Source organism: Tupaia chinensis, unplaced genomic scaffold, assembly GCF_000334495.1.
Source record: "Tupaia chinensis unplaced genomic scaffold, TupChi_1.0 Scaffold144702_1, whole genome shotgun sequence".
Lineage (NCBI taxonomy): Eukaryota > Metazoa > Chordata > Mammalia > Scandentia > Tupaiidae > Tupaia > Tupaia belangeri.
This window is the reverse complement of record NW_006204563.1, coordinates 2969943-2996366: the sequence shown is the minus strand read 5'-3', so window position 1 is coordinate 2996366 and position 26424 is coordinate 2969943. Positions and strand designations below refer to the sequence as shown.

Genomic DNA, 26424 nt, shown 5'->3' with positions numbered 1-26424 from the left:
CTTCTCCTCTAGGGTTCTTGGGCACACACACAAGGGTCCGGGACTCCTACCACGGTTGACTAACTCGGAGACCAATGACAGTAACCTTTAGACCATCTAATGGTCCCTTGGGCATGCACTGTAACAGTTGAAAAAAAAAAAAAACTGGCTCAAAGAGAAGGCCTTTCTTGCTTAGGAAAACTTGCATGAGCAATCAATGAACAGTTCTGGTGGTTACTCAGGAAAGAGATTTCCTCACGGCGGCTGCCTGTAGGAGGACAATACCAGACTGTTTTTTATTTAGTTTTTACAGTACCTTTAAGTATTTTTGTCTATTTATGTACCTACATGCAGTTCACAATTACCATACATACATACACTGGGAGTGCAGGCTAAAACTATACTGGTAAGAGTATTTCATGAAAAAATGGAGAGTCTACTACTCTAGAGTTCTCCAAGGTCCTCCAAGTAAAAAACAACTTGCATTGAGGGTATTTAAAGACATAAGGCATTCGTATCTGAAACATCAACAAAACGGGAAACTTTTACAGCAGACGGGTGGCTGGAGGTCTCATTGGCAGACACGCAAGAGGGGTTGCTTATGCAGTTTCAAGTAAGAAAAATAAAGTTAGACGACGTTTGCTGTTTCCGTCCGACACAGAGAACCGCTGTTTCTGCAGACGTCCGAATGGCGAGCACCGTCCAACCAGCGGGACAGCTGGGCGCGAACTCCCCAACCGCCCGCAGGTACGGGGTCGCCGGGTGTAAGAGCAGCTTCGGCACCCCGCGGGCTCCGCCTGGGCGCCCGGAGCCGCTGGAGCGACACACTTGAGATACTCCGCGGCGTCCAGAGAGACTCCAGGAGCCACACGCTGCCATCGCGCAGGAGCCCTGCAGCCGACGCGCAGCCGCCGCGCAGCCGCCGTGGCGTGCTCGCCCCGCGCTGAGCTTGCGCATGCGCGCTCCCGTCCATCTCGGTTCTGCATTGGTCTCTTCGACCAGGCGAGCCCGCCTTTCCGACGTCGTCACCTCCGGTGGATTTGCGTCATTTGCTTCGTCACTTCCCGCCGCAACCGGTGTGGACAGTGCGGATTGTGGCCGGGCCCGGCCCGATTCTCCGGTCCTTCCCCTCCCCTATTTTCCTCCCTCCCTCCCTGTCCCTCCCTCGGCGGCTGTCGCCCTCCGGTCGCAGACTCCCCGACCCCTCCCAAACCCCCTCCTGGTCTCGGTGCCCCCCAGGTTGGCCTCCTTTTCCTGTTTCTCGGCTCAGTCCCCGTATCAGGGCGGGGGCCTCGAGGACCGGAGGCGCCGCAGCGAGGAGAGAAAAGACCAGGACGACCCTCAGCCCCCCAGCTCTGTCGCTGGCTTCGCCGCCGCCATGGCAATGAGGCCGACGCCGCTCACCTGCTCCGGCCACACGCGGCCCGTGGTTGATTTGGCCTTCAGTGGCATCACTCCGTATGGGTATTTCCTAATCAGCGCTTGCAAAGGTGAGCCAGGCCGCTGCCCCGAGTCCCCGACGGCTAGGAATGGGCCGGGCTGAGGGCGGGGGCGCTGGCGGGGATCTGGACCCCTGGTGAGCGCCAGCGCGGGCCTGGGGGAAGCGAGGGTGCTGGGACTCCACCGCCAAAGCGGAGGGGCCTCTTTCTTGTGGCCTCTGACGAGGTTAAGAATCACACTTCGATCAAAGACCTCTCCGCATTTTATTTGGCCATATCGGGAGAAGCTGGACTACGTGCTGCTGGGCAAGCTGCCTACACGCCCCCGACAGCCACCCTAAATGTCGCTCAAGGATTTGGAAGAAGAAAGACCAGGAGGAGCGTTACTGTCTGAAGACGGTCGCTCTTGTTAACCTCATTGGATATTTCTTTTCAGTATTAGCCCCATTTTTAAAAATGGGAGACCGAGAATTAGGTTAAGAAGTTTTGTCCAAAATGCGATTCAAACGTGTCTTGTTTTGACGCACGTCTGAAGTCCCACGACCGAATCCCAGACTTCCCAGAGAAAGACCTGTTCAGCTCTGCAGTGAATCTATTTCTAGACATTCCCTAGTGATCCCAGTAGTGGGAGCAGTGTGACAGCAAACACAGTTGTTCACTTCGTTGTTCAACATAATTGTTGCTTAATTCTTAGATTTTAAGTGATCTGGGCTTCCAAATCATGTGTCTTTTACATTTTTCTAGATGGTAAACCTATGCTACGCCAGGGAGATACAGGAGACTGGATTGGAACATTTTTGGGTCATAAAGGTGCTGTTTGGGGTGCCACATTGAATAAGGATGCCACCAAAGCAGCTACAGCCGCTGCAGATTTCACAGCGTAAGTGTAGCCAAAAATGGCCAACTTTGGTGTTCTCGGCGGGACTGTCCTGAAATAATCTTCAGCCTGTTACTGAAATAAGCTTCAGCCTGTTACTTATAAAGTTCTGATTCAGTGACTACTGTGTAAAATACATGATGTTTGCTTTTTTTGTCTTCAGTTCTCAAAATTTATAGACTTAAGTGACTTAGTCCTTTATTGTAATTGCAACCCAGGGATCTGCATTATTAACAAGCACTATAGTATACATACCAATGTATTCTGGTCATCTCCTTTACAAATTCTGCTGTGTATGTGGTCTTCATTGGCCTAGTGTGTTAATGGCTCCTAATTTTTATTTCATTCTATTATCAATAACTGGCTTTAGGCATATTTAAAACTCAAATACTTTTCATTCTCTAAATTGCTCAACCGTTTTTGATATGCGCATACGACCAGACTATCACCACCAGGTTCTGTGACACCAGCAGAATGTCGGTTACAGTGTCCTCAATGTCATGACTTCAGTGTTTCTTTCATGTGTCATCCACTGCCTTAGCTTGCAGTCATTTTTAACTTTGTGCCACTAGTCTCTTTTCCTTCTGTTAGTTTTCCATGTTGCCGCCAGTTGTATTCCTAAATACAAATTTCCACTGCATCTCTTCTCTATAACAATCTCGTCTCATCTTTGCCATTGTGGTGGATCAAGACCTTGGGTGCACATTAGCATAACCTGCTGAGGGACCAGCAGTTAGCGTAATGGCTGTGTCGCTGGACTCCCACATAGTCAACCGCGGTTCGAGTCCCGGACCGGTGGCTTAAACTCACGCCGGGTGCGTGTGTGTGCGTGCCCAAGATCCCGAGAGGAGAATGGAGGAGAAGGGATTGCGGCGTGGCCATCCCCCCTGGGGGGTGATTTCTTGTTTTCTGTCTCTCTGTCTCTCTCTGTCTGGCAAGCGCACTCACCCTATAGTGAAAATCTCTCCAAAAAAAAAAGATAACCTGCAGAACAGAACAAGGCTGTGGGTCTATCTAGAATGTTATCCTGAGGTAATTGGGGCAGTTGAATCTCAGTGCTGAGTACACTGTCCCTGAAACTATTTGTAAAGCTAGTGTTAGCATTACTTCCCATGATCGACTTCTCTGTACTTCCATATTCCTCTCACCAAAATCTGGAGAGAGTGCCAGAGTAGAGGAGATTCCTGTGCTCTGTTCCCCAGAGGGCCTAAGTAGATCTGGGCCCAGTTATCTTTAGGTGATCGGTAACTGTAGGTGATAGATCACTTTTTTCTTTCTTGTAAAAGCCAATAGTAAGATCTAACTTCTCACAAAGACTCTGGTAAATGAAAGATGGTATTTTCTCCTTCTGGATGGCTTATTCAGCATGTTAAATTATAAATTTATAATTACAATTTATATAAATTATTCAGCATTTGGCCCCTCCTGCAAATTAGCTTAATTGTTTGTTAAACCTTTAAATAAGTGAATTAAGCCATTCTTGTTTTGAGATTTGTTATGTCAGTTCATTCTCAGGATTTGAAAAGTATTAACATGTGCAGGAAACTGAGGATGTAAGAGTTGTCAGTTCAGGGAGACGACCAGTGCTTCTTGAGTTGTACAAAAAATAAAGGCTGCAGAACTTGCTGATGGAAGCATATTGTTCATGAAGCTTTACTGTCTTGATTTGAGCCCTGCAATCAGCTAAATTTGTCAGTTTCTTGCCTGGACATTGAATAATAATTATAAAACACTTAGATTACTCCTGATCCCTTTTTTTTTTTTTTTTTTGGAGAGATGTTCACTGTAGGGCGCGTGCGCTCGCCAGACAGACAGAGAGAGACATAGAGACAGAAAGTGAGAAATCACCCCCCAGGGGGGATGGTCACGCCGCAATCCTTCTCCTCCATTCTCCTCTCGGGATCTTGGGCACGCACGCACACGCGCTCGGCCTCTATTTTAGTAGTGTTTTAAATAGGAAAGATTATAGATGCATTAACTATCTGATAATACTTCGGACACTCATATTCTCTTTCCTTACCAGTGGATGGACCTAGTGTAAGCAGAATCTTAAGATTTTTAAGGAATTTTTGTAAGATGAGCATACCAGAAATTAGTATTTCAAAAGACATTGCCCAGAGTTCTCTTGAGATTTATGTGAATAAGTAGGATAGTCATTTTAGGGATATTTGGCTTTTTTTTTCTTTTACTTTTAATGCCTCTGTTATCCTAATTTGTTTGCTCTCTAATCAGTTCACCTATAATTAAGAAAAAAACAGATGCCAACAGACATAAAAAAATAATAGAAATATAAGCACAGTATCATTATAAGCTAAGTTCTGTGGAAAAACAGAAAGGAATCGTTAATTATTGGAGGTGCAGACAAAAGGTTTGTTGAAAAGATAGCAGTTGAAATGAACCTTTAGGATGAGTAGAACTTTGATAGCTGAGAATATAAAGTAGACTTTACAATATGAATAAGAATATAGGAGCTTGAAGGAAAATATATGATGTGTGAAGAATGGTTTGTACTCTGGTGTGGCTATATTTAGAGAAATAATACAAAATGAGGCTGGGAAAGTAGGTTAGGGCTAGAAAGTTGAATTGGAATGGGAGAGGCTGGAATATGTTTCCTGTGCAACGAGAATCAAATAATTGAGAATACAGTATGTGCGGTAGCAGTACTAATCGCCGTTGCCGCTGTTCTCTCAGAACATGGTGGCCCTAGTGTATAACATGCAAGGTTCAATATTGTATCAGCAGGGGGCAGCAGGGGGCGAGTGGTGAAGGCACTGGACTCACATACTGACGTCCTGGACCTGGTGGCTTGAACCCAGGAGGAGAATGGAAGAGTAGGGATTGTAGTGTAGCCACCTGCCCCCACTAGGGACGTAATATTTTTCCTTTCCTTCTCATTGTCTATTTCTGTCTCCAGTGAGCACTCTTACTCTATGACATGAAAAAAAGAGAAGAGGGACCAGCAGTTGGCATAGTGGCTATGTCGCTGGGCTCCCATGGAGTTGACCACAGTTCGAGTCCTGGACCCAGTGGCTTAAACTCACACTGGGCACATGTGTGTGCATGCCCAAGATCCAGAGAGGAGAATGGAGGAGAAGGGATTGCGGTGTGGCCATACCCTCTGGGGGGGGGGGGGGGATTTCTCACTTTCTGTTTCTCTGTCTCTGTCTTTCTGGTGAGCGTACATGCAAAACCTCTCAAAAAAAAAAGAACGAGAAGAAAAAAATTGGGGTTATCCATACTTATTTCCATTAGGTGGTCATTCATATTTCTTAACTGTTGTTTGTGCTATTCTTGCTTAGAATAGCCTTTTTTGGGGACCAGCAGGAGAAGTAGTGCCCAAGGCACTGGAGTCCCATGTGGCCAACCACGGTTCAATTCCTGGACCTGGCAGCTTGAAACTCATGCTGGGTGCATATGTGTGCATGCACAAGATCCCGAGAGGAGAATGGAGAAGGGATTGCAGCATGGCCATCCCCTGTAGGGGATGATTTCTCGCTTTCTGTCTCTGGTGAGCACATGCGCCCTATATAGCAAAAGTCTCTCTTAAAAAAAAAATAGCCTTTTTCTTTTTCACCTGATTTAATTTTACTTGTTTTTTTAAGACCACCAGTTCCATTGCTTAGATTTTCTGGCATAATTAGTTATTTCTGAATTCTTATAACCATACATACTTATCTTCTAATTATATTAACTAAATCTATTATTGAATGCATTTCTGTCTCGGTTAACTCTTAAGCGCTACCAGGTAGGAACCTAGTGGGATTATTTTTTCTCTCCTGCTGTGCCTTAGCTCTAACTTTAGAATGACATATCTTTGATATATAGGATGAGTGTGCCTAATCTGAAAATTCATAATCCAATATGAAGTGCTCCAAAATTGGAAACTTTTTAAGCACTGACATGATGGCACAGGTGGAGAATTTCATCCTTGACGTCATGTGATGCGTTACAAAGTGTTGCAGTACGGGCCGTGGTCATTAAGGCAGCCCATTCCACATGGCTGACCACACGGTTCTGAATCCTGGACCTAGCAGCTTAGAAGCACTCCAGGCATGTGACTGCCCAAAATCCCAAATGGAGGAAAATGGAAAAGGGATTTCACCACAGTGGGTCCTTTCTCACTTGCCCTCTTCCTCTCTGTCTTTCTGTTTCCTGTGAGCTCACTTGCCTTCTATCAATTTTTTTAAATGCCACAATACAGAAATCTTATATAAAACTACCTTTAGGCTGTGTGTATAAGATATATATGAAACATAAATGAGTTTGATGTTCAGATTTGAGTCTTCAAGGTATGTTATTGTTTGTATACAAATATCCTCAATTCCAAAAAATCCAAAATCTGAAACACTTGCTGTTTCTAAACATTTTATATAAAGGATACTCAGCCCATTTTTACCATGTATTTATTGAGTAAACAAGAGAAAAGAAATTCCTTGCTTTCTTCTTTTTTTCCCCCTCTATAATTTTATTGTCCATTGTGTTACTGCAAATAAATGTCACTTACATTACAATGGAATTCTTTATGAAGCATAGCTTCTTTTGTACTTTTTATTCTTATTTTTAATTATTTTTTCAGGCTTATTTCTTCTATAAAAGAGAGAGAGACAGAGGAGAGGGCATCCCCAATGGGGTCCTTGCAGATTCTTGAATATGATCTACCCCCAGCTCACCCAGCAGGGATCATGTGCACATGTGCATGTCTGGTATCTACAGGGAGACCACAGGACAAGAACTGCGAATCCCCTGCAGAACATCATGTTACTACTGTGAGGAGTTTTTTTCACTCCTTTTTATTCAGAGCTTTTTTTTTTTCGCTATAGGGTTCCTGCGCTTGCCAGAGAGATAGAGAGACAGGAAGCAAGAAATCACCCCCCCCCAGTGGGAGGTAGACACGCTACAATCCTTTCTCCTCCTTTCTCTTCTTGGGATCTTGGGCATGCACACACATGCGCTTGGTGTGACTTTTAAGCCACTGGGTCTGGGACTAAAACTGCAGTCAACCCATGGGAGTCCAGTGACTCAACCGTTATGCCACCTGCCCTCGAATTTTAAGTGTTTTTACTTGGGAACTCCTTACACAGGTTTGTGAGTTAGTGTTTACCATTACCTCTTTTGTCATATGTACCCATATATTTGTACATGTACATAGAGTCACCAGTGTGTATTTTGGGGTGTTTCAAATAATATTAGAGATTGAAATCTTCAGTATTTGGGGCCAGGAGGTGGCATGGTGGTTAAGGGTCTGGACTCTGTCCTGGCTGATCATGGTTTGAGCCCTGGACCCTGCAGCTTGAAAATCATGTCAGGAGCATGAAAAAATGGAGAAGGGATTCTAGTATGGCCATCTCCCCTAGGGGTGATTTCTCACTTTGTCTCTATATCTCTGTGTCTCTGTCTGGTATGTGCATGCACTGTATGATCCAAAAAAAATTTTTTTTAATGTTTGTGGGGCCAGTTGGTTGTATGATTAAGGTGATTGGATCCCACATGATTGACTGCAGTTTGAGTCCTGGACCTGGTGTTTTTAAAATCATGCTGAGTGGGGCCGGCAGGTGGCATGATGGTTAAGGGTGCTGGACTCCCACATGGCCAACCACGGTTCAATTCCTGGATCTGGTGGCTTGCTTTCTCATTTTTCTCTCTCTCTCTGTCCCTCTCTGATCAAATTAAAATAAATAAATTTAAATAATTCTTTTTAAAAAAAGGACATGCTGGGTATGTGTTCCTGAAATCTGGAGAGGAGAAAAAGAGTAGGGATTGCGACCTACCCATCCCCTCTATGGAGTGCTCTCTCACTATCCTTCTCTCTCTCTCTGCCTCTTTCTAGCAAGTGCATGCACTTTATAGCAAATTTAAAAAAAAAAGAAAATTCTCATTGTTAGCATTGTATAATCAAAGGCTTATATTTTGGGGAAACTTAATGGTTTTGGGATTGGAAAATTTACAGTCAACCTTGAGAATAAGTTAGGGGGAATATATTCTCCACTATCCTGGTTGAAAATGTTACATATCAAGGCCTTTCCTTCACCTGTAAATTTTGTAAGGATTTGTTAGTTTTGGTATTTGTTTTGCGTATACATGTGAGTAGAGACTAGAGGGAAATATTGGCATAGTGAAACTAGAAATTGGTGAAAGCATTTTACAGGCTTGCTAAAAGGACATGGATATAGGCTAAAATAAAAATAAGTAGCTGTGTGGTGCAGGCAGTGGCATACTGCTGTGTGACAGTCACGTGGAAAGGCCCAGGATTCAGAGCCCAGGTTGACCAGAGCACACCAGACTTGCCTCTTATCCTGGCAGGCTGGAGGGCTCAAGGCTGGATTGCAGTGTGACAGGACATTCTAAGAGGTCCCTATTTGTTGTGTATGTGTCTCTCTTTTTTTTTTTTTTGAGAGTTTTTTTGCTATAGGGTGAATGCACCGCCAGGAAGACACAGAGAGACAGAAAGCGAGAAATCATCCCCCTGTCGGGGGGATGGCCACGCCACAATCCCTTCTCCTCCATTCTCCTCTTGAGATCTTGGGCACGCATAAACACGTGCCTGGCATGAGTTTAAGCCACCAGGTCTGGGACTCGAACAGCAGTCAGCTACGTGGGAGTTCAGTGACATAGCCATTACGCTAACTGCTGGTCCCTGTGTGTCTCTCTTTCAAGAAAGAAAAATAAAATTATAAAGAGAAAGGGTGGATTGGTTCGTGAATCTTACTTAAATTCTTTAGCTCTGTTCTAGTGTAAAAGAAAATTAGGTTGGTTATAAGAATTTTATGGAGAAATGTCTTTTCTGCTAGGTTCATTTAAATATTTTAGATGAAATCTTAATAGGAATATTAGAGATCAAGGACATTTATAGTATATTTAAGTAACATTTCACTTACGTAATCTATTTGGTAGTCAGTTTGGTAGTCATCAAAGTTACTATTATGTTTATCTTTTTAATTTACCAAGTAAAATTATTCTTGATTTTTTTTTTACTTCTAGCAAAGTGTGGGATGCTGTCTCAGGAGACGAGCTGATGACCCTGGCTCATAAACACATTGTCAAGACAGTAGATTTTACGCAGGTATCAGAAAATGGAATTTATTTTAGGGAGTTAAATTGCTATTATATGGTATGATAATGGTTTTCTATGTGATTGTTTTGCATATTTTGTTTATATATTTTTCTATGGGATATTTAGTATATATTGGCTTATATTTAATTGTATGTTAATGTGCACACATTTGTTTTTTCTTGGTTAATCCTGTGAGGGTTTTAAGATACCCTGAGACTCTTGTGTTAATTCTCCAAAAATAGCAACATATCTAAAAAGCTCAAATAATGTTTCCCAACTATGTTTAGAGGGGAGAGAGAAATTTGAAATCATTGAGGACGTGCTCCGCAGGAGGAAAGGGGGAAGCATCAGGGTGGAATGAGAGCACGCCTGTGTTTGGGAGGTAGTGACACCTGAACTGGGAAGCTTAAAGGACTTGGAAATTAGAAGGGCATTTGTCCCGCAGGATCATCTCAGAAGTAGTAATTTACTGTTGCCCTTTCTGATGTCTGAGAGTTATATTTGGATTTTATTTAATGTTGAAGCTTCAGAGAGTACTCTCTTAGTTATTAATTCATTAACATTTTACTTGTCTGTGTTTTCAGGATAGTAATTATTTGTTAACTGGAGGACAGGATAAACTGTTACGCATATATGACTTGAACAAACCTGAAGCAGGTAAGCATATTTTTTCCTATGCTAATTTTTAAAAATTACTCATATAGCTTTCACACAGTTTAAAAAATGTTTCCTAGTATAAGTTTTTATCATGATGATAATTTTATAAAACATACAGACTTCCTTTTTGTAAGAAAGAGTGGTTATCCATAGGTGAGGATAAGAATTCTCAGTGTGGGGACCAGCAGTTAGCGTAATGGCTATGTCACTGAACTCCCATGTAGCCGACTGCGATTCGAGTCCCGGACCCGGTGGTTTAAACTCACACCAGGCACGTGTGCGTGCGTGCCCAAGATCCCGAGAGGAGAATGGAAGAGAAGGGATTGCAGCATAGCCATACCCCTGAGGGGGTGATTTCTCACTTTCTGTCTCTCTGTCTTTCTGGCGAGCGCATGTGCCCTATAGCAAAAACCCTCTCCAAAAAAAAAAAAAAGAATTCTCAGAGTTTATCTGTATTGTTTAGAATTTTGAGCCTTGGGATTATGAATTTTATTTGTTTTTTAATAACGGAGAGCTTGTGTACAAGCATGTGAAAGAGAGACCATACCTTCCTTACAGGGCCTAATCACCCTGCAGTTTTTTTTCATCCAATTTTCTGCCCTATCTGTGCCTAGCATATTTTTCAGGTCACCAGGACCAAGACTTGAACCCTGGTTGGCCATGTCTGACTTCCTCTGTAACACTTAACCAATGAGCTACAGGGTTAGCCCTCAAATCAATTTTTTAAAAATCTGCACTGACAGTTTTTTCTGTGCTTTGTACTGGGGGCTAGCAGGTAGTGTGGTGGTTAAGGCGCAGGATCTCACATGACTGACTCTGCTATTTGAGTCTTGGATATGGTGGCTTGCCAGTGGCACTGGGCGTGTGTGTGTGCACGTGAGCCTAAGGTTCCGAGGAGAGAATGACATTAGTTTTGGAGAGTGATTTCTTTCTTTCTCTGTCTTTGGTGAGAGTACATGCCCTTTAATCAAAAAGTAACTAAATACGCATGCAAGCTATGAAGTATTTTAAAAATTGAACAATTTATTTTTTAGATTTTTTTTTTTTTTCTGCCACAGGGTGTTATGTGTGCTTGCTGGGCTAGGAGGGGTGAGAAATCACCTTCCACCTTCAAAGTGAGATGTCCACATTGCAGTCCCTTTTCCTCCTTTCTCCTTGGGATTTTGAGCGTGCATACACACACATATATTCCCAGCATGCTTGAGCTTTTTCTTTTCTTTTTTTTTTTTTTTTTATGTTTTTTCCCACCGTCTACTTCCAGAGATTTTTTTGTAAAGGGTGTGTGTGTTCTTCTGAGACAGAGAGAGAGAGAGAGACAGAGACAGTGAGAGGGAAAGTGAGAAATCACCTCCTGGGGGATGGCCATGCCACAGTCCCTTCTCCATTCCCTTCCTGGGATTTTGGGCTCAGACACATGCCTGCGTGATGTTCAAGCTCCCTGGTCTAGGACTCAGTTTGTGGCTGGCCATGTGGGAGTCCAGCACATCAACCTCCACACTGTCTGCTGCCCTGTTTGAACTATTTTTAATGACTGATGGTTCTTCATCCTGTGAACATGCCAAGTGAATTAACCAGTGTCCTATTATAGCCTATTTGTGCTATTTAAAAATTTTAAATACAATTATACATCATTTAATAATGGAGACACTAGAGCCACCAGGTAGAGTGGTGGTTCAGGCTCCAGATTCCCACATGGCTGACCATAGTTCAAGTCTGGACCTGGTAGCTTGGGAATCACGAGGATTTTGCCACAGGGCATGCACACTTGCTGAAGAGAGAGAGAGAGAGACAGAGAAGGGCAGTAAGAAATCACCCTTTGGGAGGGGACGGCCATGCTGCAATACCCTCTCCTCCGTTCTCTCCTTGGACATGCACCCACGTGCATCTGGTGTGATTCTCAACCCTCTGGGTCTAGGAATTGAGCCAGGGTCAGCCGTGTGGGAATCCAGTGCCTTAACTGTCATACCATCTGCTGGCCTGTTGATTTTAAATTTTTAAAATTTAGGTTAATAAGGTTTTATGGTATTTTTTTTAATTTAGGTGGTAAAAGTCTACCTTTTCCTATGAATTCTCATGTCACAGAAGTCATAGATGTGTTCTCTCCTCTATTTCAGATATTCACCTCTATGGTCATGCAATGATTTTCTAGATGTATGTATATTTAAAAAGTTGGGGCCAGCCAGTGGTGTGATAGTTTAGGTGACTGGATCACACTTGGCTGAATGGATGGTTTGAGACCCAGACCTGGCGGCCTAAAACAAACATTGGCATATGTGTGCGTGCACCCAGAATTCCAAGAGGAGAATGGAGGAAAAGGGATTGCAGTGTGGCCACCCCCCATGGAGAGTGCTTTCTCATTTTCCCTTTCTTTTTTTCTCTCACTTCTTTGGTCTGATGAGTGTATATGCTCCATAGCAAATGTTAAAAAAAGTTATAAAACGTGATGTACAGAATTTATTTTTATTATATGTTAGTTGACAGTATTCATATTTTGTATGACAGATTTCATAAATCAAAATTTAAAGGAGTAGTAAGATGGTGAAGACTATTTTAGAAATTAAGCAATTATATTCTCTTGACATACTTTTTATTTCTCTGACACTTCCAGGTAGTTCAGAGCTTGGGTGGACATTTTTCGTCTTCTTTAACCTTCCCAAAGCTGCACTTCGAAAGTTGCTCATGGGGCCAGCGGGTGGCTTAGTGGTTAAGGTGCTATACTTCCACATGTCCGAATGTGGTTTGAGTCTTGGACCTGGAGGCTTGAAACTCAGGCTGGGTTTATGTGCATTACTCAGTTTGTGGCTGGCCATGTGGGAGTCCAGCACATCAACCTCCACACTGTCTGCTGCCCTGTTTGAACTATTTTTAATGACTGATGGTTCTTCATCCTGTGAACATGCCAAGTGAATTAACCAGTGTCCTATTATAGCCTATTTGTGCTATTTAAAAATTTTAAATACAATTATACATCACTTAATAATGGAGACACTAGAGCCACCAGGTAGAGTGGTGGTTCAGGCTCCAGATTCCCACATGGCTGACCATAGTTCAAGTCTGGACCTGGTAGCTTGGGAATCACGAGGATTTTGCCACAGGGCATGCACACTTGCTGAAGAGAGAGAGAGAGAGACAGAGAAGGGCAGTAAGAAATCACCCTTTGGGAGGGGACGGCCATGCTGCAATACCCTCTCCTCCGTTCTCTCCTTGGACATGCACCCACGTGCATCTGGTGTGATTCTCAACCCTCTGGGTCTAGGAATTGAGCCAGGGTCAGCCGTGTGGGAATCCAGTGCCTTAACTGTCATACCATCTGCTGGCCTGTTGATTTTAAATTTTTAAAATTTAGGTTAATAAGGTTTTATGGTATTTTTTTTAATTTAGGTGGTAAAAGTCTACCTTTTCCTATGAATTCTCATGTCACAGAAGTCATAGATGTGTTCTCTCCTCTATTTCAGATATTCACCTCTATGGTCATGCAATGATTTTCTAGATGTATGTATATTTAAAAAGTTGGGGCCAGCCAGTGGTGTGATAGTTTAGGTGACTGGATCACACTTGGCTGAATGGATGGTTTGAGACCCAGACCTGGCGGCCTAAAACAAACATTGGCATATGTGTGCGTGCACCCAGAATTCCAAGAGGAGAATGGAGGAAAAGGGATTGCAGTGTGGCCACCCCCCATGGAGAGTGCTTTCTCATTTTCCCTTTCTTTTTTTCTCTCACTTCTTTGGTCTGATGAGTGTATATGCTCCATAGCAAATGTTAAAAAAAGTTATAAAACGTGATGTACAGAATTTATTTTTATTATATGTTAGTTGACAGTATTCATATTTTGTATGACAGATTTCATAAATCAAAATTTAAAGGAGTAGTAAGATGGTGAAGACTATTTTAGAAATTAAGCAATTATATTCTCTTGACATACTTTTTATTTCTCTGACACTTCCAGGTAGTTCAGAGCTTGGGTGGACATTTTTCGTCTTCTTTAACCTTCCCAAAGCTGCACTTCGAAAGTTGCTCATGGGGCCAGCGGGTGGCTTAGTGGTTAAGGTGCTATACTTCCACATGTCCGAATGTGGTTTGAGTCTTGGACCTGGAGGCTTGAAACTCAGGCTGGGTTTATGTGCATATTTGCCTGAAATCCCAGGAGGAGAATGGAGGAAAAGGGATAGGAGCGTGGCCATCCCCTGGGGTGTGATTTCTCACTTCTGTCTCTCTGTCTCTCCAGAGAGCATGTGAGCCCCATGGCAAAATTTCTCAAAAACCAAAACCAAGTTGCTCTTCTGCTATAGTAGCAGTAGAAATTATGGCAATTAATGGAGGCTTTACTATATATCACACATGTTAAACAGTTTAGATATTCTCATTCGGTCCTCACAAACTGTCAGGAATTATAGCTATTGTTATTCCGTTTTACAGAAGAAAAAATGTTTTCAAAAAAGTAACATGCCCATGTGTGTTGATTGGCATAGCCTCCAGCACCTGCTTTTGCTCAGAGATAATGAAATGAGAATTTTAAAACGTTTAAAGGGAAAATCTGCAGCAGAAATAAGCGTCCCCACACCTCTTGCCCTTTTTGTTGCTTTTACTCTCAGCGTAGAAACATTCCTGGGAGTTGCTTATCCTGTGTTGTAGTTGCCCTTTTCTCCTACTTCTCTCTCTCCTTGTTCTCCCGTATTCGTTACAGGTAACAGCTGTTTGGGTGAAAGTCCTGAGATAGCAGTAGTACTTGGAATAGCTCAGGCAATCTTGTTCCTGGGTCCATGTTCTTATTAGATCATGCTATATTAGTTATTCTTTTATTTCATTGCAATAGTTATATTTTTTAATATTATTAGTTGTGCAGAAAGTTAGCCTGGAGGGGAGTATGTGATGAATTCACTCAGCTGTATAAGTGTTAGAGGTCTTAGGTTCCTTTTGCATATGGATTTTTGTCCCAGTATGGAAAAAAAAAACACCAATGTATTCTATGTAAACATGAAGTTTGACTTGTACTGGACTAAAAAGGTGCAGTCTAACTTAAAATGTATTTTTTGTATTTTAAATATTTTTAAGAACCTATGGAAATAAGTGGTCACACCTCCGGTATTAAAAAGGCTCTGTGGTGCAGTGAGGATAAACAGATTCTTTCGGCTGATGATAAAACCGTGCGGTGAGTCATTTTTCTTTCCTAACTTAAGGATTGAAAAGTATTTTACTCTAGAGCTTGCATTTTAAATATTTTTTAGCAGCCATTATGAGGAAAAGAATTTAACACTAAAATTTAAGCTGTGTGCAGCTCACCTTGACCTGGAGCTGACCGTTTACCGTTCTTTATACACAACAGAATTAAGAAGAAACTTAATTAAAACTACTGACAGCTTTGAAAGCAGACATTACCCTGAGGCTGGGTAAAGGGGGAGGGGAGTCCACGAAGTCCCTACAAATCTATGTAAAACTTTGTGTGTGTGCTGACACTGGATATACTTTTCTGTGGAAAGATGGCCGTTATCGGATTCACAGAAACGGAATGTACAATCCACTGTCAAGAAAATGACTCCATTAGGATTTAAGTATCAGTTTTGCTAGGTTGTTTGGATAATGTATTTAGGTATTAAAGCTGACTTCACTAACAAGCTACCAAATAATTTGACTTTGTATAGGAACCTAATGTTTCTGTCTTCTGTAATTTATGATTTAAAATTAGTATTGTTTTACTGCAGTTCTGATTGGTTTACAGATAAATTGGTTAATCTGTGGATCTAATTATGATTTAAACGTTTTTCTTAATAAGTATCACTGTGTTTTTCTTATTCTTTTGTAGCCTTTGGGATCACGCTACTATGACAGAAGTGAAGTCTCTAAATTTTAATATGTCTGTTAGTAGTATGGAATATATTCCGGAGGGAGAGATCTTGGTTATAACTTATGGACGATCTATTGCTTTTCATAGTGCAGTAAGGTATGTACAAGAAATAACCTCCATTTTCTTTTGGGGATAATGACATATAGAATTCTTAAAAGCTGGAAGGCATATGTAATAGGGACTTAATTCTTTTAAAGACACATTGTGATCATTGTTATATAATGTGGAGGGAAACATTTCTATCTCCATTTAAAATGAGTGTTTTATAAGAATTTTGTTTATTTCAATCAGAGGAATCGAAAAGAACCACCGGATTGCTGTTCTAATTAGTGTTCTTTATAAAACCACTGTGATTGGGCTAACTGGTGGCTTATGGGTAAGGCAACTGACTCTCACATCGCTGACTGCACAGTTTAAGTTCTGGACTCAGTGGCTTGAAAAACATGCCGGGCATATGTGCGTGTGTACCCAAAATCTACAAAGGAGAGTTGGAGAAGGGGTTATGGTGTGACCGTCTTTCATAGAGGGGTGTTTTCTCTTCTCTCTATCTCTGTACTTTCTGATGAGCACATGCGTCCTCGGACAAGTTACAAAAGAAGAATATAAAGTCTATACACATACAGCGAATTGACAATAATAGAATACTATTGCTATCAAATTGAATAGCTGGGCACCATGCGGCTGTTTTGCATGCTATAACCTCAAATCCCATCACAGTTTCAGATTGTTAGTTTACTGAGTATACTGACATTTAAGCCAGCAAGTTGCTATTCAGTGAGCCTGCATGACTAATGTCTAACATTAATTTCTGTGGTTTGTAGTGTTTGATAATGGGCATAGGAGGGTGACTATTTTTATATTTGGGGCTTTTTGTGATTTTTTTAGAGTTAAACTGGTAGAGAACTAGTAATGTCTTAAGTTGTAATTGATTTTTTAAGAGAAGCTGTTATACGTTGACTTGTATTATATAACTAACTATAGTTTCAAATTTAGTCTCAAATATCTTTTACTGCCTGCTTGTAAAAACTAAGATATTCTTGGGACCAGCAGATGCCATAATAGTTACATTGCTGGACTCCCACATGGCCAAATGCAGTTCAAGTCATGGACTGGTGTCTTGAAACTCATACTGGGTGCGTGTGCTTGAATGTCCAAAAATCCCCAGAGGAAAATAGAGAAGAGATTGCAGCATGGCCACTTCCCTCGGGGGGCTCATTTTTCATTTTCTGTCTCTCTTTGTCTCCAGCGAGTGCATGTGCCCTATAGCAAAAATCTCGCTTATAAACAAAAAACAAAATTAATATATTCTGAAAACTTTTGTGTATTATGGAATTAAATGTTTATCTTACTACAGAAGTTTAACTCTCAGCAATTGAGAATAACACTACAAATAGTCCTTTATAGTAAAGTAATTAATTTCCTATTGTAAAACCTTTTTCTGTTTGCAGAGATAATGCCTGCTTATTGTAGAAAAATCAAATAATTCAGAATGAAATTTTCTTAAAAGCAAAAATCCCAATATATTATCCATCTGGTTCTGATTAGCCAGCATGCTCACTTACAGTAAGACATTCGCTGCACAGTATGGGTATCCGACCTCTATTAAAATGCCTTTGTGTCCCTGAGATGAGCCCCACCGGGGCATAATGCTCTTCTAAAATTTTTTCCCCCTTGTAAGGGCATGTGTGCCCACTGGAGTGAGACAGAGAAAGAGAAAGTGAGGAACCACGCTCTCCCTGCCCCTGGGGAGGTGACCACACCACCACCACCACCTCTTCTTTTCTAGTCTACTCTAGGGATTCTGGGCATGTGCCTGTGCACACACACACCACACACACGCACACACCACACACACACACACACCACACACACGCACACACCACACACGCGCGCGCACACACACACACGCACACACACACACGCACACACACACATACACCTGGCATGTTTTTCAAGGTGCTGGGTATGAGACCTGAACCATAGACAAGGCCATGTGGGATCCAGTGCTTTAACCACCGTGCCACCTGCTGGCCCCCTTCTGAAGTCTGCTAACATTATCTAGAATTTTTTAATTTCACTGATTATGATTGACTGATTATTTAATTATTCATTAGGTTTCAGAATTTAGGAAAGCTTAAATATATAGCTAGTTACTCCCTTATATTATTTGTACAGTATTTAAAATTTGTAATTATTTATTTATTTTAGTTTGGACCCAATTAAATCCTTTGAAGCTCCTGCAACCATCAATTCTGCATCTCTTCATCCTGAGAAAGAATTTCTTGTGGCAGGTGGTGAAGATTTTAAACTTTACAAGTATGATTATAATAGTGGAGAAGAATTAGGTGAGTTGTTGTCTTCCTCCCTAAATGTGATGTAGTTAACCTTTATCTCAGGCTTTATGTTCAAGTAATTAACACCTCATTTATGAATATAACATGTTGAAAGTACATTTTTAGGACCAGCAGGTATTGTGCTGGTTAAGCTGCTGGATTTCCACATGACGGACTGCGGTTTAAATTCTAGACCTGGTAGCTTAAAAATCATGCCAGGTGTGTGTGTATGCATGCCCAAAATCCTGAGAGGAGAATAGAGGAGAAGGGACTGTAGCGTGGCCATTCCCCTGGGGGGAGTGAGTTCTCACTTTCCCTCTCTCTGGAGAGTGCATGGGCCCTATAGCAAAAACTTTATTAAAAAAAAAAAAGTACATTTTTCATTCCGCTGAAGCTTGATGCTTGCAAGTGAAAAAGTAATGGAATTTTATTCATTTTGGATAAAAATTGTTATATTTATGCCAAAATCCAGTTTTACCACTTTCTTTTAAATAAAGCTCACCGTGACACTGTGTTCTGTACTACAGTGCAGTGATATTTCAGGCTGTACTGAGGGCAGGTATCAATCTTACACGAAAGCTACATGTTACATAGATGGAAGGAGGTCCCTGCTTTCTAAAGTAATGTGCAGATGTGTAACTCCCATATCCCTGTCTCTGCCCCTGCCCCCTTTTGCCAATTTGAGGATCTCTGGCTCTGGAGAGAACAGTGTGTGATGCAGGGGAACCACGATAGCATATTAGAGAGATACCTTTAGAATCTAAATTGGGATGTTTTTTGTTTGTTTTTATTTTATGTATTTTTTTTGGAGTCTTGAGTTTTGCTTCCATTTTTATGATACATTATCTTTAATAAGGGAAAGCCATAGAGCATTAATTGAAGTTAATTAATATACTAACTTTATATTTAATGAATCAGTATTTCATATAGTTATGCATGGTTCTCACCATCATTGGGTTGTAAGGAAAGTCATGATGCATCTTTGCATGAAAAAAAAAACAGAAAAATACATAATGATTTTCCTGATTATCCAATACTTTTAGCTTTCCCAAATAGTTTCTGTATTTTGTTCATAAAGCATATTTAGGGGCCAGCCTGTGGCCTGGTGGTTAAGGGAGCTGACTGCATACTTCGAGTCCCAAACTTGGTGGCTTGTAAAACACACCAGGTGTGTGTTGTGCTTGGCCAAACTCCTAAAAAGGAGAGATGGAGGAAAAGGTATTGCAGCATGATTATGCCCCACACGGAATAATTATTCCCCACAGGTGGGGCAAGTATACACATTCTCTGGCCAAAAAAGAAAAAAAGACATTTTTATAGTTATTTTTACCTGTAAGCTGCCACTTCTTTGTTATTATCTGTGTCTAGCACTCCTGATTTTCCACCCAAAAAAAACTAAGCTTTCTAGAATTATACACAAAGAACAAATGACAATTTTGTTTTGTTTCTTGGGGAAAACTGGTTGATATGGATTGCATTAATGAAACCTTGGTGGATGGATCTTTTGGAATCCATTTTAATTGCCTGTGGTTCACTCTTTTTTTTTTTCTTTTTTTGGAGAGGTTTTTGCTATAGGGCGTGTGCGCTCACCAGACAGACAGAGAGAGACAGACAGAAAGCGAGAAATCACCCCCCAGGGGAGATGGCCACGCTGCAATCCCTTCTCCTCCATTTTCCTCTCGGGATCTTGGGCACACACGCACACATGCCCGGCGTGAATTTAAGCCACCGGGTCCGGGACTCGAACCGTGGTCAACTACATGGGAGTCCAGGGACATAGCCATTACGCTAACTGGTGGTCCCCCTGTGGTTCACTCTTTATTGCTGGAATATGTGACCTATAAAAATTATATTTATTTAATGTTAGTTTTCAAATTAAAATATTTAACTTTAATTATTTTATTTTATTTTTTATAATTTGACCAGAGAGTGACAGTGAGAGAGAGAGACAGGATGTAAGAGAAAGTAAGCCACTAGGTCCAGGCTTTGAACTGGGGTCAGCCACATGGGAGTCCAGTGCCCTTAACCACCATGCCACCTGCCAGCCTCTGTTTTATTCTTTTTTAAGATGGGCAAGTAGAATTTGATCCAGGGTCATCGTTAGAGAATACTAGGCCTTACATTCTCATTCTGAAATCTCATGTACTTTCTACTCACCTTTTTTATGGGAGGCAGAACAGTAACATCGTTTCAGTAAGGAACTTTGAAAACTGACAAAGTGATGAAGCATTTAAAAGTAAATAGGATTCATAAATAATAACATGACTTAAACTCAGTGCACTGTCTCATTGCGATCCATAGATTAAGATTTAATTGACGGAGCAGTAGTGATCCCATATGTTAATGTGACAGAGTGTTTAGTTTATAGAGATCTGATAGGAAATTGAGGCAGAGTGCATGAAGAGCTCCATCTGGTGGCTCCCTATAATCATAATAAGAATTGATTCCCTGGTAAATAGGCAGTGAGTTTAGGAATAAATATGGAGATTGGGGACTGAACTGAGAGACTTTAGATCTACTTTTTGTAGAGTTTATGGGGTTTTCATTTACTCTTCATCTATCTGCAATGGGACATGAAGTCTTTCTTTTTTAAAGAGGCAGTTTGAAACTATAAAGGGTGACAGATTTGGAAAGGGATATCTTATAGAGAAATAATAAATAAGACATACCACTTTGTGATGAGAATTACTTTATTTCTAATTTCTAATAGGTCTTTGTATTTTCCCTTAAGACATTTTTATCTCCCCAGTATTATAAACAGTATTTTCTTAAGAATGTCAATACTTAATAGTTTAATAGTAGATTATCTTAACAGCCCTCTTCTTGTTGTTCAGAATCCTACAAAGGACACTTTGGTCCTATTCACTGTGTGCGATTTAGTCCTGATGGGGAGCTGTATGCCAGTGGTTCTGAAGATGGAACTCTGAGACTATGGCAGACTGTAGTGGGAAAGACATACGGCCTTTGGAAATGTGTGCTTCCTGGTAAGAACTTTTATTCTGTTACTAAATGAAAATTTATGATTTTGTGTCATTCTTTAGCACTGATTTTATTTTAATGTTTGTTTCTTCTCTTGATTTATAATTATATAATGTTTAATCGGTGAGAAACCTGTGATTATAAATTGGACACTGATCTTTTGTTTGTTTATATTTTTTAGCTGTGCAGTCTGTTCTGTCCTTAAATTTTTATACTAACTCATTTGGTGAATGGAATGGACCTAATTTATGATTTGAGATAGAGCACTTCAAAGAATATACAAGGGAATATATATAATCTCTGAATAGTGTTACCGATAGACTTTAAAAAAATTTTTTTTTAAAGGCTTTTGCCATAGGGCATGTGGACTCGCTGGAGAAATACAGAGGCAGGGAAAGAAGGAAAGTGAGAAATTACCACAACCACCCCGTCTGTAGTTGGGATGGCCATGCTGTAGTCCTTTCTCCATTCTCCTCGCAGGATTTTAGATATATACGCACATGCGCCTGTTGTGATTTTCAAGCTCCCAGGTCTGGGATTCGAACTGTGGTCAGCCTTGGGGTAGTCCAGTGCCTTTCCTACCACATCACCTGCTAGCCTCGGTAGACATAGTTTTAAGTTTAAAAAAAAAAAGACTACAGATCCTAAAGTAGTTGTAATATGAACTAAAAGTAATTTTTGAATAAAGATTTACTGTTTTAGAATTATATCCTATAGTGGAGTTGTTCCTATCATGTTTTGTGGCTCATTGCTAGGAATAGTCTTACCTTACTCTTACTAAATACTAGAAATTACTCGTAATAGTGTAATTCACATATTGATCATCATTGCTGTTCTTTCCATAGAAGAAGATAGTGGTGAGCTGGCAAAGCCAAAGATCGGTTTTCCAGAGACAACAGAGGAGGAGCTAGGTAAATACTAATTAACTGACTTTTGTAAGAGTCCTAGGGGTGGTTAAAATTGAAGTATTACGTGAGTTTTAGTCATTGAAAGAAATTTATTAACTATTACCATATTTAAATAACGTGAAGTTTAAATATTTATGTATATGTATTTATAAATGGAACGGTTAAATACCTGCTGCATAGTAGTAGGCACGGAGATGTGGTGTGGACACGATTGCTGTGGTTACTCTGAATTCAGAAGTCTAACTTAGGAGACATGTTGAAACAAACGAATTCTGCTCATGCTTGAATGACATAGGGTTTAGAGGCACCAATACCCATCCCCTGTTGAAAATTTGCATATAACTTTTTAAGATTTTTGCCATGAGGTGAGTATGTTCGCTGGAATGGGACAAAGAGGAGGGAAGTGAGAACTCACCCTCCACAGGGAATAGCTGTGCTTGTAGATGACTTTTGACTCTCCAAAAACTTAACTACTTATGTAGCCTACTGTTGACTGGAAGCCTTACTGATCATATAAATGGTTGATTAACATACATTTTGTATGTTATATCAATAAACTAAACGAGAGAAAAAATAATTTTTAAGGAAGAGAAAATACATTTACAGTACTGTATACTGTGAATTTATGTCATTTATTTACCAGAAGAATCATCTATCTGCTAGTTTCCACATCAGTATTGTCTTAAAATTGCACAAAACAGGTATCTATATTACCAGCACTGGATATCAAAAAGGAAGCGATAACGTGAAAATTCATTATTTATTTACAGCATAACAATTCGTACATTGATAACGAAGAAGCAGCAGTATGATCACTTTATGGAAGCCTAGTGCAGTAGTTCTGATTGTTTTATGATAGCCTAGTCTGCATACTAATGAACAGATCATTACAAGGTTTTTATGGCTTACAGTATTCTTATAGTCGTGCTCATAATCTAGTGTTGGAAATGTTGCAGTTTTTAAAAACCACTTACCTGTTATGATAGTCTAATGTGCAGTTTCTCCAATTACTAGAGCAGCACACTAGGGATATATAATTACTTAAAAGCAAAGTTAAAAACCAGTAACATATTAGAATTCAGTATAGAGGTGAATTGTTCACCAGAGATGATTAGCATCACACTGCACTTTAAAGGACACTCGAACTCACCAAAATGGTGCCAGGAGATAGCTACCAAGTTCCCACAGTACCACAGTATGTGCTACAGGTAACTTTATGCAGTTTTGATGTTGTTGAGGTTTTTGCCATAGGGCATGTGCACTCACCAGAGAGAGGAGACAGAGGGAAAGTGAGAAATCACCCCTCAGGGGAGATGGCCACATCGAAACCCTTTTTCTCCCAGAATTTTGGGCATGAATGCATATGCGTCCAGTGTGAGTTTCAAGCCTCCAGGTCTGGGACTCGAACTGCTGTCGGCCATGTGGGAGTCCGGTGCTGTACCATACTTCTCATCTGCTGGACCTGCAGTTATGATTTTAGTACCATGTCTTTGCATTTGTAGTTTATTCATTGGAAAAAATGTATGGATAAGTGGACCTACACAGTTCTGACCCATGTTATACTGGGGCCAGCTGCACTATGCTTGCAAGGGGAATCAGGGAAAGCTTCTTGGAAGAGTAACATTTAAACTGTAACCTGAAGATGAGCAGTAGTGACTCAGGTAAGGTTATGAGATGGAGTTTTGATAGAGACAGGATAGAAGAGTTCACAGCAGGGAAAAAGTCTGTATGGACTAAGGCACAGAAGTCAAAGGAGTGCCCCAGATGAGGAATTAGAACTTCCCTGTGCCGGGACCAGCAGATGGCGTAATGGTTATGTCGCTAGACTCCCACATAGTCCACTGCAGTTTGAGTTCCAAACCTGGCAGCTTAAAACTCACACTGGGGCATGTGCATGTGTGCTCAGAGGAGAATGGAGAAAAAGGGATTGCAGTGTGGCCATCTCCCCCGACCCCCGGGGGTGATTTCTCGCTTTCTGTCTGTCTTTCCAGCGAGCACACACACCCTTTACCAAAAATCTCTCTTAAAAAAAAAGAAGACCGTCACTGTTCCTTCAGCTTAAAGAGCAAGAGCAATGTGAGGCTGAGAAGTTAGATCATTTAGGGCCTCCTTTGCTGTATTAGGATGTGGAGAGGAACACAGTCAGGCACCTCATAACTGTTTTCGTCGGCGATGGACTGCATATACAGCAGTGGTCCCATAGGAACATATAGTCTGTACTGTATAATCTAGGTGTGGGGTAGGCTGTGCCATCTAGGTTTGTGTAAGTACACTCTGTTGTTTGTACGATGATGAAATTGCTTGATGGATTTTTCAGTAAGTATCCCTGTTCTAAAGCAACATGTGACTGTCCTAAGAGCACTAAGAAACCTATGAAGTTTCAGCAGAATAATAATAAATTCAGATTTAAGTTTAAAGATTTTCCTGGTTGCCGGGGGTACAGAACTTTAGGCTGAGGACAAGATGAAGTAGACCAGTTTGAAGGTATAGTCTAGAGGAGCAGTCGTGATCATGTGGCTTTGAGTACGGAATTGCAGTAAGAACTGAAGAAGATCAGATGGAGTTGAAAGTCTTTAGTGGTAGATTTGGTAAGACTTAGTAATTTTATTAACTTGTTGAATGGGAGCATAATAAGGAAAATCACAGATTGTTGACGTGAGAAGCTTGAGTGTGATTAAAAAGGGGTTTGCCATTTACCATAGTTCCCTCTTACCTGCTATTTATTTCGTTTTCTGTTTCTGTGGTTTCTGTTACCTGTAGTCAACTGGGGTTTGAAAATAGATAAACATGGTACAGTAGAGTATTTTGCGAGAGACTGACCTTATTCACGTAACTTCTATTAAAGTATATTGATAAAATTATTCTATAATATTTTATTAGTTTCTGTTCATCTCTTACTATGTAATTTATAAATTAAAACTCTCTCATGAGTATTATGTATAGGAAGGAACATGGCCTGTGTGTATGTGTGTATTTATGGTTCTGTACTACCCAGGCACCCATTGGGGATCTCAGGATGAAGTTCTCATGTATAAAGAAGACTACTGTAACCAATTGGTTTTTCTTTTTTTTCTTTTTTTTTTTTTATTTTTAATTGTTAAGCAGCTCCTCACAAAAACTTATTGGTTAGTGTTTTGATTTGGAGAGCATTAAATACTAGGATTTGAATCAGTAAAGGAGAGGGCCAGATTGTTCAAAGACACAACTTTAATTCAGTGTTTATTAGGTAGCTGGAATAATTGGAAATTTAGCCCTGAGAAGTGACTCCTAGAGGTCAAAGTATGTTGTAAAAGAGTTTCCTGGGTAGAATACATAATTCTTTCTTCACTGCTTTTTCAGTGGTATGTCTCTTAGTCATTGATGTCATGCATAGTGTTTTCTTCCCCTCCCCACCACAGTATGCTTTAAATAAACTGTTTCTTCCATTATGCAGAATTATAGATTTGTTTCCTTCTTGATTAAATTAACTGATGTGATTTTCTGTTTTTTAATTGTAGAAGAAATTGCTTCAGAGAATTCAGATTCCATCTATTCTTCAACTCCAGAAGTGAAGGCCTGAGTGTCAGGCATATGCCACAGACAGTATACAACATATGGACTAAAATGAGCAAGCAGAGTAAAGCATCAGCCTTGCAGAGTTACTCTCTGCTTAAGGCAAACACAGCGGTAAATAATGAGGAATATGAATTAGCTCCAGTACTGGAATAACTAACTTGGTGTTACCTGTAAGTGAAAACTTACAGAGTATCAGGTGAAGGCAGGTGGAGTTCTGCTATTGTAGTACGATGGCCTCTTGTCTTTTTAATGAATATGTGCAAGCCAACATCCAATTTCTCTTATTACAATTAGATTTCTTGTAGCTCTTTATGTTATTATGGAGAAGAAAAATATATTGGCCTATTTTTCTGACTTTTCCCTTTAAAGGAGAAAGCCTTTTTTTTCTTTAGTTGTAAAGAAGAGGGAATACATGATAAAGTAACTGGTTTGATTTCTCTTTCATTGTACACTGCTTCTGAACATCTAATTGTTTTTAGTTATCTAAATAAATGCCTCTAAAACAAAATAATGTTTGTTTCTTTGGAAAGAACTAATAGATTTGAGTTTTATACATGAAAATAGCCGATAGGTTTATCTGTGTCGTAACCATAGCAAAAGACAGCTTGATTTAAAAATCTAATAATATTGGAGTTCAGTTTCTTTTACTGAATGTTTGAAGTCTTCATGTCCTTTATAGGAGTTTACATTTACCTCTCCTCTCAAATTGGATGGAAGTTTTTGACTTACCTTTTTAAATGATCAACTTAAATGATTGCATGCTTTTGATAAGGGAAAAATACAACTAGAATTAGCAGAAAG

The 26424-nt window shown here is 40.5% G+C and overlaps 1 protein-coding gene across 1 annotated transcript; it reads left to right on the top strand.

Annotated features, from left to right (window-relative positions):
* The first annotated feature begins 1078 nt into the window (after positions 1-1078).
* Positions 1079-26131, top strand: STRAP (serine/threonine kinase receptor associated protein). Its single transcript, XM_006167328.2, has 10 exons — positions 1079-1469; positions 2163-2298; positions 9274-9355; positions 9931-10003; positions 15059-15155; positions 15807-15944; positions 18057-18193; positions 21016-21165; positions 22006-22071; positions 25566-26131. The coding sequence occupies exons 1-10, from the start codon at positions 1358-1360 to the stop codon at positions 25625-25627; spliced, it is 1053 nt and encodes a 350-aa protein (XP_006167390.1). The 5' UTR covers positions 1079-1357; the 3' UTR covers positions 25628-26131.
* The last annotated feature ends 293 nt before the right edge of the window (positions 26132-26424 follow it).